Source organism: Nyctibius grandis, chromosome 6 (genome assembly GCF_013368605.1).
Source record: "Nyctibius grandis isolate bNycGra1 chromosome 6, bNycGra1.pri, whole genome shotgun sequence".
NCBI classification, from domain to species: Eukaryota; Metazoa; Chordata; class Aves; order Nyctibiiformes; family Nyctibiidae; genus Nyctibius; species Nyctibius grandis.
The window spans coordinates 79,882,287-79,902,860 of NC_090663.1; the positions used below are offsets into that span (position 1 = coordinate 79,882,287).

The window sequence follows — 20,574 nt, forward strand, 5'->3', positions numbered from 1 at the left end:
AAGGCTGGGAGTCAAGGGAGGTGAAGTGTAGTCATTAGTCAGTCAACACTGAACGTTAGCTGAGATCTCAGGATTGCTGTCGTGTGAGTCAGTCAGGGGCTTTCTTGTCCGGGGGAAATTAAATCAACCACTGTAAAAACTGAAAAGCCACTTGAGTCATTTAAAAATAAAAATAACTTACATATGCAGATATATATTGGAAGGAAGGATGTGGGCATGGGATTAATGTCAGAGATCGGGGATGTTGTGAACAGAGTCACTTATGACTAAACACATTGAGGAGGACTTTGCAGAGCTCCGTGCCTATTCTCATTCAGCCAAGCGACAGATACAAATCCGTACTAGGAGAAGCAGAGAGGTTCGAAGAACTGGAAGGTGAGTCAATGTGGTGGTCACATTTGCCCTTAATTGAGCAAAACAGAGCTGTTCCCTGCACACGAGACAACCAAAGGGACACTTGTGTCTGATTACAGCTCTGTGTCTGCATGCCACTGTTTTTAATGCCTCTGTTTTCACTTCTGTATCTTCTGAAGGATCATAACCTAGAAACAGCCTTTCACTTGAAGTGAAAGCTTGGCATCTGCAGAACCACAGGGCACTGGCTGTCCTTACTCAGTGGAGTTTTTTACTGGCTTATGTACGTGGATTATGGGCTTTGGAAAGTCGCATACAGAATATTTTAATCAAATACATAGTAAATTGATGAATTATACCATTCTGCGGGTCAGGTTAGGACATTACTTGAAGTTGTGACAAATTATGGTGGATAAAGATGGTTCTGTGTTTCTTTTGAGAGAAAAAAAAAGGCCTCTGTGGAATGGAGAAAGATCCCCCAGAATAATTGTATTCTGCCTCCTGGCCTCCTCATTCAAAAATCTTGAAGTAGATAATCTTATTAGTGTTGTTCTAGCCTGAGAAGTGACTGTGCAAAAGTGTCCTATCCAGTGATTTTATTTTGGGGAGAAGCACGTTTTTGTTTTAGGTATTTTGTTGATTTAGTCCTGTTAGATTTGTTAATGCCCCTATAATTAATAAAGGAAGCAGAAATATCTTAGTAACACCACCATAGTTTGCCTCTCAGTTCTAATCTGTTGTGTTTGTACAATGCTCGTGTAGACTAAACAATTAACAGAGTGAGCTTAGTGTGACATTCAGAACCTCTGCTGAAGACACTAGGGAACAAAAAACACAGCTCAGTTATCAGGCTGAGTTTTCAGTCAGAACAAGCTCACAGACTAGGCAGTTTGATCCACAGAATGTTTAAATACAATAAAAACATAGCTCTGAAAATAAGTCTTCAGAGTCTCCCTTAGAATTATTTGCTCCATGGAGATGGGGCCAAAATTGCATTGAATGGGTTGCCCTATGGTTGCTTTTCCTTCGGTATAATTTGGAGGTTAGTAACTGCTTTGGTTTGAAAAGCAAAGTTGGGGATTTTTATGACTAGCTGAGCTGACTGTAAGGAAATGTGTGCAATCTGGTGTGCTGGAGGAAGAGATTACAGCCTGTCCCTGGAGAAGTGAGGTACCATTCTGGCCTAAAACACCCTAGTTTAAGCTGTTGTGTCTGTGGCCTCTGCGGTGTTCCCATAGCTTCCGGAAAAGTAGTGTTCAAACAGCATGATGTGTCATTAATCAAAGAGGGTGGGTCTTCATCAAATGCTTAACTTGGCACTACCAAAGCAAATGTTTTAAAGGAGAGAGATAGCCCTGTAGTCCATACAACTATATCTTAATTCCGCCTCGTTCTTGAGAGCCTTATGGCCACAGAGGTTGCCCTAGGGACTTCTTCGCAAGTGCTCCTAGGAATAGCATTCTTTGCTTTGGGTGGAGAGGTGTACGTGTACGCGTGTAGGGAGGAGATGTACACAGTATGCACGTATGAAATACTTTCCCCTTTTCCTCTAAATAGTAAACAGGTTGGAAAAACAATGAGATCATACAACTGTGAGAAAACCTGTTCCCGTATACAATGAGTCACCTACCAAAGAACCGAGGTGTTTAGCTAAAACTCAGTCCTTAGTTGGAAAAAAAAATAAGTAATTTTCAGTGCACAGAGGTGTAAAGATATTTAAAACTATTTTTCATTGTCTCTCTCTCCTATATCTTAAAGATATATCTTTGAAAGAAAGTAAGGTGGTCAGGTTAAAGTGATTTATGAACATTTCATCATGCTTATGTACCAGGTGTGAATAGCCTCTTCTATAATTATATTAATATAATAGCTGTCTTAATCTAAATAGCTGAAAATTATTTGGAATTCCATTGTTGACCACATTGGAGAAGGGATTATTCCTTTAATAATATAATAATACTTAATAATCTTATTTTCGTTGCAGTTTAGTATTGTCCAGGGTAGACACACAATGCCTGATTCAAAGTGGGTTTTAGATTTATTTTTTTTTTGTTAGTAGCATGTATTTCTTCTTACAGTAGATGATGATAAAAATGTGTCTATTATCAAAGTTCTCTGCTATTATTATTAATTTACATTCACTATGTGTGCACACAAAATACATGATTCTGGGTGTTCCCTACCCAGAAATGTCTGTCTTTTATTTATTTTTTTTTAACATTGAGTTAAGCAAAACTAGATGAGAAATAATAGCAACTTTCTTCCCTTTTAATAGGTTTTCGAAAAATAAGTCTGGATGACCTACGAAAGGCTTATATTGTGAAAGATGTGCAACAATATATTCTGCATCGTTTAGATCAGGAAGAAGCACTGAGACAACATCTCACAAAAGAAACTGCAGAAATGCTGAATCAGCTTCACATCAAAAGCAGCGGTTGCTTTTTGTATCTGGAACGTGTCCTAGATGGAGTTGTGGAGAATTTTATTATGTTACGAGAGATCCGTGATATTCCGGGAACGTTAAATGGCCTGTACCTTTGGCTCTGTCAGAGGCTTTTTGTGAGAAAACAATTTGCCAAGGTCCAGCCTATTCTTAATGTAATTCTCGCAGCCTGTAGGCCGTTAACCACAACGGAATTGTATCATGCGGTGTGGACCAAAAATATGACGTTGACGATGGAAGACTTTCAACGCAAATTGGATGTCCTGTCAAAAGTCCTTATTGATGGACTTGGAAATACAAAAATCTTGTTTCATTACAGTTTTGCAGAATGGTTGCTAGATGTGAAGCACTGTACACAGAAATACTTGTGTAACGCGGCAGAGGGACACAGAATGCTGGCAATGAGTTACACCTGCCGAGCAAAGGATTTAACACCGTTAGAAGCTCAAGAGTTTGCGTTGCATCTGATTAATTCAAATCTACAGTTAGAGACCTCAGAGCTGGCTTTATGGATGATATGGAATGGCACACCTGTCAAAGACTCACTGTCAACCTTGATTCCTAAAGAACAAGAAGTATTACAGCTACTGGTAAAAGCTGGTGCTCACGTCAACAGTGAAGATGACCGTACATCTTGCATCGTTCGGCAGGCTCTGGAGAGAGAAGATTCCATTCGCACCCTGTTAGACAATGGAGCATCCGTAAACCAGTGCGATTCCAATGGGAGGACGCTCTTGACCAATGCAGCGTACAGCGGCAATCTTGATGTCGTTAACTTACTGGTGTCAAGGGGAGCAGATTTAGAGATAGAAGATGCTCATGGGCAAACAGCACTTACCTTAGCTGCTCGGCAGGGACATACCAAGGTTGTCAATTGCTTGATCGGATGTGGAGCTAATGTTAATCACACTGATCACGATGGCTGGACGGCATTGCGATCTGCAGCGTGGGGTGGGCACACGGAGGTGGTTTCTGCACTCCTTTATGCTGGAGTCAAAGTGGACTGTGCAGATGCTGATAGTCGAACGGCGCTGAGAGCAGCAGCTTGGGGAGGACATGAAGATATTGTGCTGAATCTGCTTCAACATGGTGCTGAAGTTAATAAAGCTGATAATGAGGGCAGAACAGCTTTGATTGCAGCCGCGTACATGGGGCATAAAGAGATCGTGGAGCATCTGCTGGACCATGGTGCGGAGGTAAACCATGAGGATGTGGATGGAAGGACTGCGCTGTCTGTCGCTGCGCTTTGTGTACCAGCTAGCAAGGGACATGCCTCAGTGGTTAGTCTTCTAATTGACCGTGGTGCTGAAGTTGACCATTGCGATAAAGACGGCATGACTCCGCTGCTGGTAGCTGCTTATGAAGGACACGTAGATGTTGTTGATCTACTTCTAGAAGGAGGAGCTGACGTTGATCACACAGACAACAATGGCCGTACGCCACTCCTGGCAGCAGCCTCCATGGGCCACGCTTCAGTTGTAAATACTCTGTTATTTTGGGGTGCAGCTGTTGATAGCATTGATAGTGAAGGGAGAACAGTTCTGAGCATAGCCTCTGCACAAGGCAATGTTGAAGTAGTACGGACTCTGCTGGACAGGGGACTAGATGAAAATCATAGAGATGACGCAGGCTGGACACCTTTGCATATGGCAGCTTTTGAAGGTCACAGGTTGATATGTGAAGCTCTTATAGAACAAGGTGCTAGAACAAATGAAATTGATAATGATGGACGTATACCTTTCATATTAGCTGCACAAGAAGGTCACTATGATTGTGTGCAGATATTACTGGAAAATAAATCCAACATTGATCAGAGAGGCTATGATGGGAGAAATGCTCTCCGGGTTGCTGCTTTAGAAGGTCACAGAGATATAGTTGAACTACTGCTCAGCCACGGAGCAGATGTAAACTACAAAGATGCTGATGGCCGGCCAACACTTTATATCTTAGCGTTAGAAAACCAGCTTACGATGGCTGAGTATTTTTTAGAAAATGGTGCAAACGTAGAAGCAAGTGATGCTGAAGGAAGAACAGCACTCCATGTTTCCTGCTGGCAGGGCCATTTGGAGATGGTACAGGTGCTGATAACATACCATGCTGATGTGAATGCTGCAGATAACGAGAAGAGATCTGCTCTGCAGTCTGCTGCATGGCAAGGTCATGTGAAGGTAGTGCAGCTTCTCATCGAGCATGGAGCTCTGGTTGACCATACATGTAATCAAGGTGCTACTGGACTCTGCATTGCAGCCCAAGAAGGGCACATTGACGTTGTCCAAATATTACTGGAGCATGGTGCTGATCCAAATCATGCCGACCAGTTTGGCCGCACCGCTATGCGTGTTGCAGCTAAAAATGGACACTCTCAGATTATTAAATTACTGGAAAAATATGGTGCGTCTACTCTGAATGGTTGCACTCCGTCTCCAGTCCACACAATGGAGCAAAAACCCTTACAGTCAGTCTCCTCTAAAATGCAGTCATTAACAATGAAGTCAAATAGTTCAGGGAGTACTGGTGGAGATATGCAACCTAGTATGCGTGGCTTATCTAATGGGCCTGCTCACGCCTTCAGTTCTCCTTCAGAGTCGCCTGATTCTACGGTTGACCGTCAGAAGTCATCTTTATCAAATAATTCCTTAAAAAGTTCCAAAAATTCTTCTCTCCGCACCACGTCGTCAACTGCGACTGCCCAGACGGTGCCCATCGATAGTTTCCACAGCCTGTCATTCACAGAGCAAATACAGCAGCATTCCCTGCCACGCAGCAGAAGTAGGCAGTCTATTGTTTCTCCTTCTTCCACAACTCATTCCCTAAGTCAAAATCACAATTCACCAAGTAGTGAATTTGAATGGAGCCAAGTAAAACCTAGTTTGAAATCAACTAAAGTGAACAAAGGGGGGAAAACGGACAACTCCAGCAAATCTGGGTCAGCTGGCAAAAGAATAAAACAAAGTAGTTCCTCCCAACCAAAAGTGTTAGAGTATGAAATGACTCAGTTTGATAAACGAGTACCTATTGCCAAATCTGGGACGAGCGTGCCGCTTAAATCCATGCCGGCAGAGCCACAGTGCAAAATTTTGGTCCCGCCAGCTCAGCAAGAAGTTGGTCGATCTCAGCAACAGTTCCTAATTCACCAACAGAGTGGAGAACAGAAGAAGAGAAATGGAATTATGACGAATCCAAATTACCACCTTCAGAGCAATCAGGTTTTTCTCGGTAGGGTTTCCGTCCCACGGACAGTGCAGGACAGAGGGCATCAGGAGGTACTGGAAGGCTATCCTCCCGCAGAGACGGAACTCAGCCTTAAGCAAGCCTTAAAACTTCAGATTGAAGGGAGCGACCCAAGTTTCAACTACAAGAAGGAAACACCGTTATAAAAGGTAACCTATCCAGTCACGAAGGAAACCAATGTGTGTATTCCATCGTGTGCATTTTAAATATGCTAAAATTATGTTTCATTGTCGTTTATCATCATAATTGCTTTCTTAATGAAAACGATGAATGTTAAAATCTTAACCTGGCAAGTATTTGTTTTGCTGTCGTTTAAAAGCATCAACCTTAGAGGAACTGGGTCACCATCATATTTTCTGTTGAATTCTGATTGCTCAAATCATACCCCACTGTCTTTGAGACGTGACTGAATAAACCAGCAAGTTTCATGTAGCATTGATTTGGAATTTTCTTTTCAGACATAAGGACAGCTGGGAGTTTTAATATGTGATATTTTCAGATACAGTAATTATTTCATTATTTACAGAAGCACTTTTCAGGAAGCCTCTGAAGATTCTTGTTGGTTGCAGGGAACAACTTTACTTTTGTGAATTTGGATTTTAAATGTGAAATCTCAGTAGCATAATTATCTACAAATTAAAAAGTTAAAATACTACACTAAAGCTTTAATTTTCTATTTCTGTTACTGTGAGGGTAACCCTCCTACAAAAGAGATGGCATTCCTCAGAGCAAGATCAGAACCTATGTTATGGTACCAATTTTCTGACCATTCTGTAGTTCTTAATCAGTGGAGCTGAAAAAGAAATTTTGTCTAGCTTTTTTCAGGCCTGAATTGTCAGTTAGTCAGCTAAAATAGAACTATTTTTCTCCCTCTTCCTGATGATGTTTATCTTTTTTAGGGTATTGGGAATGTGTTAATTAATATGTTTTCTATTTGAATTTCAAAGAAGCAGCATCTTTATGAAATGTATGCACATCTCTTACTGCTTATTTTGGAAAACAGTTTTTGCTTGTGTAAATGCTGCATTTTTGACAGATCAGACTGCGGCTCCTTAGAACAAGAATGTTCTTGCTGGCTGACTCAGTTCTGCTGCAAGTCATCAAAGACCGCAGGTTTCTAGGACAATTGCAGGTGGTGCAGAATCCACAAATGGGAGGTTTTCAGCTGTCAAAAGCACATAGACAAGGTTTTTCCCAAAATGTCCTGGAAATGGATTTCACTTTAACGGAACGCATCTCTCTAGATGTAGCTGAGGTCTCTTGTGAGTTGCGGAGCGTTAGAATATTGTGCAGGACTCCAAGATGTTTCCTTGGGGTTGGCATTTTGGTTAAATTAAAATATTTGAAACAATACAGTGTTTCAAAAAGCTGTATACTAGAGCCTGCACATTTGTAAAATGCAAATATTAGCAAAGGGTCAGACGAGCTGTGGGGCAGGCAAAAGCGAAGAGGCAGGACAGCAGGAGCGGGCACAGAGGGGAATCAGCAGGTGAGAGAGAAGGGGCCCTAAATCTTCATAAAAGTCAAAAGGACTTTAGATTACCACAGTTCTACATCATGTCCGAACAGGATTTAAATTTGTTTGTAATTTTTTTTCCCTGCCTCCATAAAACATATTAAAATGTATAATTACGAATTGTATTTCCTAACTCTCCTGTACATGTGCCTGATGTTCAGTGCTTGCTTTCATGTTACACTTTATTGTAAATAAATAGTACGGTTCTGATGTAGGATGTATCGATTTGACCTGACCTGTCATCAAAAGACTGGTTTTGATGAATTTTCTGTCTTTGTTGATTTTAAAATATATACAAAGCATGTAAAAAAATTGGAACATTCCACATATAGTTTTGAAGCTCAAATTGGGCTTTGCTTTATCTGGAACAAATAGTGCTTTACTGAAAATTCACGTGTTTTCTCTGTGAAGTACTTGTTTATGCAAGCGGCTAAGCACGTGAGGTGATGGATAACAAAATAGTTCCTTTTGCTTTTTCTCTTAACAGTTTTTCATCGCTTCATTTTAAATATGGCAGTTTAAAACAATTTTGTGTGCATTATGAATTGCTTGGCGCAGGCTATAATTTACCTCCTCTTTTTGCCAAGTCTTGAGCACAAAAACAGTAATTTCATAGAACCATAGAATGGTTTGGGTTGGAAGGGACCTTAAAGATCATCTAGTTCCAACCCCCCTGCCATGGGCAGGGACACCTTTCCACTAGACCAGGCTGCTCACAGCCCCATCCAACCTGGCCTTAAACACTGCCAGGGAGGGGCATCCGCAGCTTCTCTGGGCAACCTGGGCCAGTGTCTCACCACCCTCACAGTAAAGAATTTCTTCCTAATATCTAATCTAAATCTCCTCTCTTTCAGTTTAAAACCATTTCCCCTCATCCTGTCACTACTTGCCCTTGTAAAAAGCCCCTCTTCCGCTTTCCTGTAGCCCCTTCAGGTACTGGAAGGCTGCTAGAAGGTCTCTCCAGAGCCTTCTCTTCTCCAGGCTGAAGAGCCCCAACTCTCTCAGCCTGTCTTCATAGCAGAGGTGCTCCAGCCCTCTGATCATCTTTGTGTCCCTCCTCTGGACTCGCTCCAACAGCTCCATGTCCTTATGTTGGGGGTCCCAGAGCTGAACACAGTACTCCAGGTGGGGTCTCAGGAAGAGTGGAATAAAGGGGCAGAATCACCTCCCTCAACCTGCTGGCCACGCTGCTTGTGATGCAGCCCAGGATGTGGTTGGCCCAGGATGTGGCTGGCCTTCTTTCCCTGTTTTTTTTTGAATAAATTAGTGAATAAATTAGTCACCTGTGGAGAATCACATCAGGAATACTTTACCAGAGCACCTGAGGAAGGGCTTTGCTTCCCTGGCTGCTGCTTCTGATCTCTGTTTGGGAAGTTCTCCTGCAGTGGGGACCTTGTAGCTGCTTTGCATGGTAGAGAGCACAGGGAGTCAGTCGTGGGATTTGAGTTAGGCAGGAAATACTTTTCATCATCGGTATGTTGTTATGTGCTTTTAACTTTAATTAGAAATGATGTAGCTCGCTTTGTGGCAACAGAGTTATTTCAAAACTTAATGTTTCTGTTTCGTACTTTTAGGCCAATTCCATGACGCTATGAACAGAAGCGCCTCTGCTCCGAATGATTTATCAGCTGGCTGGGATGAAAGCATACAATGCTTGTTTAGTCCACCTAGAAATTCAAGAATGTGATTACTACAGTACAGTTACCTTAATTACTGTAACGTGCCTACATTTTCAGGCTGCCTTCTCAGTATAACCCTCTGTGCTTCAGAAATTTATTTTGTGTACTTTGTATTTTAATACACAGAGAATGAGCACTTTTTTTTTAATTGCAGAAAGATATATGCTGTATTTCCCCAACAACAGCTGAAAATGGTAAGAACAAGGAGTTCTGATTTCCTATTCCAGAACGCTTGGTAGAGGTGCATGTGCCACAGTGAACTGTGTATGGAAAGGCAGTGCTTTTTGTATTTATTTTCATGTGGCTAAAGAAAACAAGCAGTTTGTCACATTTGCCTTGTTGTAATGTGTGGTCAGTTCCCTGTGTACTTCAAAAAGTTCTCTCCAGAAATACAAGTCTTGTAACAGTATTTTATAAATACTGTACTTGTGTGTTCTGTCTGTGTTAATAGCTGTTCAGTGGTAGCAAGGGAGTTGGACTGCAACCATCTGCAGTATCTTTGGGATTTTTTAAAAGGCAAAATCCACTGTCTGGTACTACAGCACCAAATCTGGACGGCAGACTGTGACCGCTGAAAGCAATAGGCAAATTTGGTCTTGGACACTTGATCTTAAATAGCCTCCGTTACTGTTATGGTAATGAGGTAACTGAATATGGATATGTTTTGGTGCTAAAGTAAAAGGTCTGATCCTGCTTTCATGTATATCGTTATATGTTAGAAACAGCTCTTTTTTTCCAAGGTAAAGGACTGTATTGAGAATGTCAGTAAAACGAACCATGGAAAATACAGATGCTTTGTTAATGAGGCTGAGAGAATATCCAGTGAGAGTACAGTGGCAAAGCAAACGGTTAGCAATACCGTTGTCTGGGGAGTACAGAGATTACTGAGGTAGCCCTGTCCTGAGACAATAACTCTTTAAAGCACAAACTTGTATGAATGTGGTTACTGCTTCGGATGGATGAGGTAGAGCCAGCGTGAGTATCTCTGTACCTGGAGCGGGGTTAATCGGCCACTGGGATAGTCCATCTATGGATGATGGAAAGCTGGTTCCCCACTCTTACCGCAGAAGAATTTTCCTTTTCTGAAAGAGAGCAAAATCAAGGCCATTGTTGTGAAAGGGAACAGTATGAATTTTTCCTTTGAATGTGCACATCTTACTTGCACAGCTCGGTGAGTGATGAAATAAAACAAGTGGGTTATTTTCTCCTAAAAATGCAAGCTACATTCTACTATTCACCATTACACAGCCTTGCGCTTTAGAAAATAAGCCTATTTTTGTATGTGAGTATTTCTTCTAAAGGCTTGGGATTCATCTTTTTCATACTCTAATTCTGATCATTCCACAAAGAAGATGATAGAAAGCTGAGGTTATTTTTCATAGAGGATTAATTAGGTGTATGGCTATCCTTCAACTTTTATAAATGGCCCCTGGATGTATATGTAGTGCATATTCTGAGGCACTAAAGGGCTCCGTGTATTGTTATTATGATTAACAATCATCAGAACACTTTTTTTTTTAATATCTTGCACCTCCATTCTTATTTGCTTGTTACTAAATGTAAAAAGAATCTTTTATAGTCAGGCATTCAGCATATAGTAAAATTTAGATGTTAAAAGTTGACACACGGCAATATTGGTTATTCTGAATGTTTCATGTCTTGAATTTCTTGTCCCCGTGGGACAATTATAAAATAATCATAACAGGAGTCTGGCAGAACGGCCTTAAGAGGGTTAGTGGCTCAGTAAAGAGAGAGTACCAAAATGTTCTCAGCAAACTTGTTCCGAACCTCAAGTACAGTACACTCGCAATACTGTGCAAGAATATGACTTTTCTTAGTTATTAGATGTATGTTTTGTTCTGTAGAAAGGGGTCCCTGAATGCCGACGTTTTTCTACTGACCTTGACTGTCATTGGGATTATATTTATTTAATTTTATTGTGTTGTTGTTAATTGCACCTTGTGGACAGAGGACGTAAAAATATGGCCAGTTTCACAAGGGGCCACAACTTATAGATAGCCTGAGGGGTTTTGTGTGAATAATACTTCCATTTGAAACAGTTGCTGGGGAAACCTTATGTCCAAATCAGCTGAAAGTAGACCCGTTGAAAATGTTTTCAGAATGACAATTCTTACAGATTTTGAATATCACTTTGGAACAGAGCATGGATTGCTTTAAAACATCTCCTTTCTCAGAAGGTCTGTGTATTCCCCATTGCTGTTGCGTGTGATTTTTAATGTCATCGTTTGTGAGGGTTTTGCGTACAAAGAAAAAGTTGCTGTTCCCCCCGTTGTTCGCTCTGTTCTGCTCTGCTCCTTCACATCTGTACAATCAAGTGGAGGTGAAAGGAGCTGCATAGACTCAGCACGGTTTCTTCTGGCGATGTAACAGCTCTCACTACCTAAAAAAACCTGAACAAAACGTGAATCCTGTTTCTCTTTGTCCCATTTCACTGGTCCTTCCAAGGTCATCTCTGCAAGACGTCTAAAATTCTTGGTGGGAGAGCTAGGGAAAAAAGACCGTTCTGTGGACACGGATATCAATACTGTATGCATGTGGAAAAACTCTTTGGAAGAGAAATGCATTAAGAGATACAGAGGCGCAATTGATGCATTTTTGTCTTCTCTGTGATCAGTATTGAAAACATTACCATTTATTTAAAAATAAAAAGGTATTTTCCCTCATCAGTTACTCTGCTATGCAAATGTCTGTTATGCTTAATATTCCCCGTCTGAACTCGGTTAACTTGGTTTGCAGATAGACTGTTTTTCCTGGAGTGAGTTGTAAATAGCCTTTAATGTACATTGAATGAATTTCACATTGTAAAATTTTTATTTTATTCCTTGTATTATATTAAGCGAAAATCCCTGTGTATATGAAAGTGCATAATAAATATATTTGCTTTTCAGCAGACATCTAACTGTTTTAATTTTACTACCTCGTTTCCTGGGGCATCTCAGGAAAAGGTTATTAAACTTGATTAACATTCGTGTAGTACTTCATGAAACACGATGTACGTGTCCAGTAGGCAGTCCAGGCTAGCAAAACTCAGACCCCAACATTAATTCCTCTGACCCTGCTTATCACTTAATTGACCTTTTTCACGTTAATCTGAGTCAACCCTGAGCATTTACAGGAGAAAATTCACTGCATGTTCATGTGTTTAAAATGACCGTGATATACCGTATATACCAGGAGGGCAAATAAATTCAGTATTTCAGTTGCTGTAAGTTCTTTACCACTTAAAATGGTATTTGTTAATTATCTCTTTGATCAGTGTTTCTCTGTAGTATTTTCACTTTAAGCAAAAGCTCTCTTACTGATGGTGGCTATTCTTTTTTCCTTGAACTTGGTATTAAAGTAGGAGAGAGAAGTTTTCCAGTCATCGCAATATCCCATTTGCCCCTGTGATATTGTCTCACTCTGCTTTATATTGTATACCCATCGTCATTTCTCTGCAGAGTTGTTGAGCGTGAAGGAAGAGTTTGGCTGTGCCTTTTGCAGATGATGGTTCAGGTTTACCTCCACGTATTCTGGTTCACGCTGCTTCCAGCTGTTGGTGCTCGTGGGTCCACTGATTTCTAAGATTAGGAGAATGACAAACAAAGTTGTTGGTCACTGTTGACTTGTTTTCTGTATATTTTTGTGGTTTCTCACAATAATCATTCACCCTTTTTTGTTAAGTTCTTTATGTCTGAAATATCAAAGTATGAGATGCATTAGTTCAGTGGCTATTTTGCATTGAGGCAAAGAATCATTTTCACTGAATTAATCTTTGAGTAAGTTCTGTTATGTTCCAGAGACACACATATTCTTCAGATAATCACTGTAATAATATTTAAATAAAATTATTCAACACCTGTTTTTAATCTCTCATTCTATGGAATATAAACAATCACACTGACTAATGCTTCCCATCTTCTGTGAGATCTTTACAAGAGTTTGGCTTGTCTATTACATGTATTTTCCAAAAGAAAGTGGGGACTGGTTGGCACAGTGAACTAAAACTTTCAGTGGGAGGCCCTTTGAGAGACAGCAATGAGAATTCGGCATTGATCTAAATCCTAATCATTTTATGCTACAAAGAGTCACAGAAATAGGGTATGGGACTGAGAAATCTACTTGGCAAATCATTTTATTAAAGAAGTCTCCGAATTTATATGTAGGTAATATAAACAAATTAGCCTTTAGAATGAAAATCTAGTTTGCTGGTGTCCCAGAAAGACCTACTGTTCTCACTTCTATTCTTCTAAGTTTGTATTAGACCAGCCAAGTCACAGAACTGCAATTACAGATAGATTTTAAGCTAGAGAAAAATAATGTCTAACGGACTCCTATGATAAAATCTTGTGCCTTCATGAATTTAGTTTGTGTCCTGTAACCATTTCTGATGGATTAAGAACACAGTAAAGGATTTTGTGGTTTGTTTTGGGACCTTTTTTTTCATCTCTCTGCCTCATTAGTTCATTTTGGACTCCCCAGTCTGTTCTGTAGTTGGCTTTTGGCGCTTGCTCCAGCGTTTGCGTAGGGGACTGCCAGAGCTACAGTGGCTTTCACCGTTGTTCTTGTGTAGACTTGAAAAGCCAGGAGATGGGGAGGGGTGATGCAGGTAACGGCTATGCCAAGTAGAGCTAATCAGAAAAATAATTGCCACTTCTTTGAATCTGGAAGACTTCAAGCAGTTATCTCTGGTTTAGTGGTTTCCTTCAGTTGAAGCACAGTTTCAGGCTTGAAGTCTGAATCACTGACAGCCCACTGGCAGAAGGGCGTGGGATCTCTAGCCACGGGGCAGGCGACGCGGTGCCCCGGGTGTACCAGGTGGATGTGCATTTCAAGTAGGAGTCGGTTTTTGCTGAAGGACTGTATTTATTCAGAACACAATCCGCTGTTTCTGGGGGGAAAAAAAATTCTTTGTGAGAAACTTATTGAAGAAAATGGTTTTACGAAGAAGCAGTGTGCAACCTGCTTGACTGGCCTGTATGGGGGGACTAAAATCTTTAGCTTCCAAGACTATAACTGTGTTCAGAATTGTTCTTATTGCATGTTAGTCTGCTACAGAGGTTCTTCTGGTTTGCTTGCTGTTGGTCTGTGTTAAATAGCCCAGGTTTCAGAAACCCTCGTCTCATCTGTTTACTATTCCTGAATTTTGTTATTATTTTGTATTTTAAATAATGATAATTCACAGAGTTAAGATGAGAAGTCTGACTCTCACAATATGGGCAAGCTGCTGCCCCTTAAACGGTGGTTTTTCCAACTGTGGTCTGCAAAACCCTCGTGATTCATGAATGAGCTTTAAGGGCTTCATAAAAAAAAATCCAAACAAACCTATTATCAGACAATTTGAATTCATAAGGGGGCCTTAGGCATTTGCAATCAAAAAGGCTGAAAACCACAACTCTAAAGTTTCAGCTAAGTAAGTTAGCGGGTTTAAGGCTAGAAATTTTTGATTCACAAGTTGGTTTGGGAGCAAATAAAAACGCAGGCACCTATTGCAGTTTCTCCAGTCGAAGCCTGGCAGTTAGATTATGATTTGATTTAAAGATATGGTTGTATTTCTAATTAAGTTTTGTTCATTACAGACCTAGGACAAATCATGAGCACTTCCTGCTGGGGAACAGCACCTATACATAGGCTGATTTTTTTTTTTCCCCCTGCATGCAAAGCTAGTATTCCCAAACGAGAACAAAGTGTACAGAAAAGTGTTGGTCAAATTAGCAGTGGAGGGGTGTAACGGAAAGGCCAAACCAGGGTAAGTTAAAGTGGGTATTCATAATATTTCACAGAATCACAGAATGGCTAAGGGTTGGAAGGGACCTCTGGAGATCATCTAGTCCAAGCCCCTGCCAAAGCAGGGTCACCCAGAACATGTTGCACAGGGTCGTGTCCAGGCGGGTTTTGAATATCTCCAGAGAAGGAGACTCCACACCCTCCCTGGGCAGCCTGTTCCAGTGTTCATATTTCATTTGATATGGTAAAGACTTTCCATTTTTTTTACTGGTAGAATGTAGATTATAATGTACGTTACCAGATCTGTATTGAGAAAGTCTGTTTCTTTGGAACTGCTGGAGGGGGCAGGAAGTTTTTAAAGAATCCTTTGCAAGACGCTTGGTGCCTTTATGAAAGGAACTTGGCAATAAAGGAACCTCCTGGTTCCCGATGACATTACAGATTTCTTGGTGCAGTTGATACTCTGGAAATACCAAGATGCCAGAGAGGAGAGTTTACGGGACAAAACGGAATAAACTGTTGGGATTTTGGGTTTTTTTTCCTCCCCTTTGACTCCTTTATGTAACTTGTTTTCAGTCTGCAGCTGCTAGGGGGAAAGATTTTTTTTTTTTAAATTCAGGTAAGTAATAGAATTCTCTTTCCATTAGGAGTTAAGGATGTGAGCACAGCTGTTGTGTACTTGCTATGTCTTGGCATAGCATTAAGCAACCTCACAGGGAGACTCTTTAAAATTCAAAGCTTTATTCATAGATGACAAAGACAGAATGGACCTTTATTACGATTTATTCTGTCTTCTTCCATTATACTGGCTATTTGGTTTACCATTGTATTTTTCTCAAGTCTAAAACAATCCAGTCTTATTCAGCAGCGTATCTATCTGGACAAAATGCAACACTACAGTGCTCGAGATTGCTTTAATAATAATAATGTAATAATTACATTGCGCTTTTTCTGTATCGCTCTTCTAGAAGGTGTTACTTTTTACCAGTAAATCCCAAAACATGCTACAGAAAAGACAAGAACAATATAGAGATAAGGAAATGTTTGCTCTGTCAGTCACTGAACAGGCGAAAAACAAAGTCAGGAAAAGCCCCTGGGTCTCTCCCAGCACTTGGCAGTTCTGCCGCCTTGAATAACCTGTTGTCTGGCATTAACTCATCTCCTGCTTTTTTTTAGTTGCTTTTTCTGCATTTGCAGTATATGTTGCTGGAGGCTTTCCACACAGCTGGGTGCCGCCAGCTCGAGCTCCTTGGCCAGCCGCTTGAGCTGTGTTAGGGAGGAGCCAGCTCCGATTTGGAGGCCTCTCAGCCAGCAGATTCATATTAGGTTGGGCAGAGGGGCGTGCCTCACTGTGTCTGGTGTGTGCTTGTGTAGCATGGCACATGTGGGAGAGCTCGCTAAGCTCTGTGTATAGCCATGCTCATTTTTGCTGGGGCAATCAGGTCTTTCAGAAGCCCCTCTTGGAAAAAAAAATTAGGCTTATGCAGGAACCTGATTGACAGATATGGAAAGACCCCAGAGTTCTTCAGACTTTGTGAGGAGCAATACTGAGCATGCATCCCAGCCTTCACTTTCTGGTGCCAGCTCTCTCCTAATGTAATACTCTGAACTGAATGGAAGATGAAGCAATGTGAATGTTTCTGTCCCTGATAATATTTAATGTCTCCCTTGTGTCTTAGTTAGCTGTCGATCTTTTGACAAATTAATGGGGCTGCCTGTTTCTGAAGGCTGTCATTTGATGGTATTCATGGTATTGACAGACAAAATCTTTTTACAGGCACAATGTTCAAAGCAGAGAATTTTTTCGGAAGCTGGATAGGACCAAGCTGTCTATGTATCTTTCCAGTTAAATTTTTCTGAAAAGTGGGAGCAAAAAGCACAAGAAGCATTGATGTACAAGGTTTGGTTGTGTGACAGAAAACAGGGCGAGGGGGACAGGTTCATGTCATCTCAGAAGTCTTCAAAACACAATTCGCTCATTGCCTTACCTAAAAACCTTTATTACTAGAACAAACCTTGAGATTATTAGTGGGTGCATAATTAAGAGCAAGGGTCCTCCTTTGTCTGCAGGAAGTGTTCGTTGCAGACCAGGGACAAGGCAGAAGTGCCTTTGCTCTGGCTCTGGTGCAACGTTTGCCCTGGTAACACCGTAGTTAATTCAGTCTGCTTGTCTTCTGTTGATATTTCCCACAAGAGGACTGGGTGAAGTTGTTTTTGAAATGATTTTGCTAATTACTTTTTCAACATTTTGAATTAATGAACAAAATTATTCAGGGACGTTCTTATTTACAAGGGGTAGAGACGCCCTCCCTGAGCAGTTACACTGATTTCCATAGCAGTGCTTCAGGAGCGCGGTTCCCTTCCCTTGAAGGAAAGGTAGCAGAATCTGCGCCTAAATCGGTATTACAGTGCTTTTTGGCTCACGCTGCTGGCTCATTTACATGAAGCCTGCTTTTATAAAGGGCAAGTCTCTCCCCCGTTTGCCAAGATGAGATGATGAGTTTAAGAACAGCCATTTCAGGACTGTCACGGTTTAAAGCTGGGCCAGCTATTAAACCTGTGGCAGACGCTCTCTGTTAACCCTCCTCGCCCCTCCCCTGAAGGGAAAGGGAAAAGGGAGGGAGACTTACGGGTTGGAAAGTTAAAACAGTTTTATTAAACTATAATAATGAAAGAGAGTATAATAATAATATTGGAATAATCAAATACATAAAAAACCAAGATCGAGCTCCCCCGATGTCAGCTATGTCACCACCGGCACTGCAGGGCAGGCTCCGGGAAGGCCCAGGCTGGGCCCAGCGACAGTCGAGAGCTGGATTCAGGGATGCACGGATCGGGATCGGGGGCAGCAGGAAAACGGACAGAGTCCTCCTTGGACACTGGCCAAAGCCTCAAGCCGCAGAAGCAGCCCGAAGCAGCAGAAGCAGCCCAAGCAGGCAGAGGCCTCCAAAAACTGAAGGCCGAGACCCTCGTGATCCCCCCGCTTTATACTGAGAATGACGTGTATGGGATGGAATACCATCGTTGGTCAATTTTGGGTCACCTGCCCTGTCTGCTCCTCCCTGCAGGTATGACCTCTCTTCAGCTCTTCACTCGTAAGCAGTGAGGAATTTAGCAGTGACCTTGGTTTCTCTAAGACTAGAGTACAGCAAGAGCTTTTCTGAATAACATCCCTACCGGTGCCTCAGCAATAACTACAAACTTCGAGCGTTATCAGTCCTAGAAGCAGACACTGTCTGCAAAACATGCATTTAGTTTCAGAAAGTGCAGTTACTTAGAGGAGACTTAGCTGAAAGTAAAAATCACTGAAAGGAAAATTGGCCTGGTTTAGGCCAAACCAGGACAAGGACACATGAGAAATTCATCCAGCCCGGCAATCTGTCATTAGCAGTGACCAATGTCAGATGTGAAGAGAGGAGTAAAGAACAGGGTAAACTTTTAATGATTTTTTTTTTCCTCTGAATGCCCTCCAGCAGTTTGTGGTTCAAGGATTTCCAAACCCAGAGACAGTGTCTTTGTCTTTAATATTTTATATGTTGGTCAGTATTAACCAATTCAGCCAAGAACAAGTGGCTGAGATGGAAAAAGCACATTGTAATTTTTAAGAAGTATTTAATATTTGTTCTTTTAAGGGTAAAACCACTGAGCAATCAGCTATCAAACACAAGTTTTAATCCCTAAGTAGGTTTATGTCACAGCTCTATATGTCAAAAAAAAAAATTGTTTGGTATGGAATAAATGTGGAGCACTTGATATTAGCATTATACAATGCAGAAAGTAAAAATATTACTTGAGACAAAAGAACTTCATCACATCTGCTAAAAACCTGTTTTGCAACAAGCCAGAAAACCCATTGCACCACCCCAACTCCTTGCAGGGAAGCTAGCATGTCTTTTTGCGTAGAGACAAGACAATCCCAAGAGTGAAAACATGAGAGTTATTGTTTCCTTATTACAGGTTAACAACATGAACAAACTTGAATATCAGTTCACCGTCTCGTCAGCTATTAGTCAAAGCCATCAGATGTCAGTAATAAGGAATGCATGCTCTCAAAAATGTGTGTTTTCAAATTGAAAAGTGTGCACTAAGGGGAACGCGGGTGCAAGAGAGTATTACCATCACATTTCTTGTCAGTAACGCCATGCAGCATGACAGTAACTGGGTGAAAAGGAAAATGAATCTAGCAGCTTTACTCCCTCCTGCATTTCCTCAGCTCCCAGTTTGCCAAGCCCTGTTCCCAGGATCAAGCTCTTACCCTGCAGAAATAATGACTGTCTTTTCAATCTGTTTTCATTTCACTTTGTGATTTTCATAGATCACATGGACAATGACTAGAAGTTGCCAAGTAGTGTCAAGCTGATTTAAACTTGACATTCCCCACACTCCTAATCTACTCCTTTAGAAATAACGCAAGTTTCCACAACTTAGATAACACCATGGTCAAAGTATTCCTTGGCTCCTCCAGCTTTCCCAGTCCAGGAGGACCGTTAGGTTGCGGGCACCGTTCCTCACGTGGCAAAACCACGGTCTCAATTAAACCTGCTCCGTTCTTCACTTAGACATCCTAATTAGGGGGCAAAGTGCTGCTGAGCGTGGAGATGGACAAACAGAACATGCCGTCTCTCACTGCAGAGGTAGGCAACACGTAGGCAGCTCCTAGACAAGGAAACAGCAGAACTGATGACAGTATTTTACTTTTTTTCCTAACAAACAGCTGAAGTTTTATCAAATTTTGAGTGCTTCAAGGTACTAAAGATTTTTAAGAATGGATGTGGAAGAGAGAGGTGTGGTCTTTATGTGGATGTTTATTACTGTCCCAGGTAGTCCGGGAGGAAGTGCAGAATATCTTGTTTGAACATGCAGCTCCATGGTGGGCAGCACAGGCTGCCCACAGAGTGAGAGCTGACCTAATAACAAATGAGAGATGAGAGTGGGAATTGAAGCCTTCAAAAACAAACACAAGTGGCTCATTTTTAATATGACAGAGGAGGGGATGCCAAGTCAGAGAAAGGTGGCATAGCAAGAGCCGTCCTAGAAAAACTGTCCTTGAACATTGACTCAGGGTGGATATAGCACAAGATGTGAGATACAGGACTTTTACCTTGTGAGGAGAAGTGTTTCTATATCCAAGAGGTTACTGAGACTGACAGAAGAGGTCCTGAAAAGAAAGGTTTGAGCTGAAGACCAAGTTAGTGACAGGATGAGTGTATACCTTCCTACTAATGTAGTCTGGGCTGTTCCCTGTTCGGGATCAGCTGGTCTGAGGACGTTGTTTGGATATCAGAGTACTGCTGTAGCATTAAGGTAGAAAATAGGCTAGCACAGCATGACCACTCCCTTAGGATGTGGACTTTAATCCACACATTGGTTAGTTTGAGGTTACATAAGGCTATTTAAGTGGGTTTCTTCTGGGCCAGGGCTAGCAAGTTTCTCTATATGCAACTGCCTTGCACTCCTTCTGAAAACAGAAAGGCAGCCCACCTGCCACTGGATGGAGGCACAACCAGGTGATGCTCCCAAGCTGGCCTTTGAAGCCGTGGAGACCTGTTGGTGCAGCTCTTTGCCTGGGCCAACACGCCCTGTCACATCTGGGCCAGCTCTGTGCCTGCCAGCCCGGTTTACAT

General features: G+C 41.5%; 1 protein-coding gene across 1 annotated transcript in view; it reads left to right on the forward strand.

Annotated features, from left to right (window-relative positions):
* The window catches only part of ANKRD50 (ankyrin repeat domain containing 50), a 45,123-nt gene extending 33,288 nt beyond the window's left edge, over positions 1-11,835 (forward strand). The window contains exons 4-5 of the mRNA XM_068402938.1: positions 2,630-6,177; positions 9,119-11,835. Of these exons, the coding sequence (XP_068259039.1) occupies positions 2,630-6,174 (3,545 nt within the window). The 3' untranslated portion in view covers positions 6,175-6,177; positions 9,119-11,835. The remainder of the gene's footprint in view (positions 1-2,629; positions 6,178-9,118) is intronic.
* Positions 11,836-20,574: the final 8,739 nt, after the last annotated feature.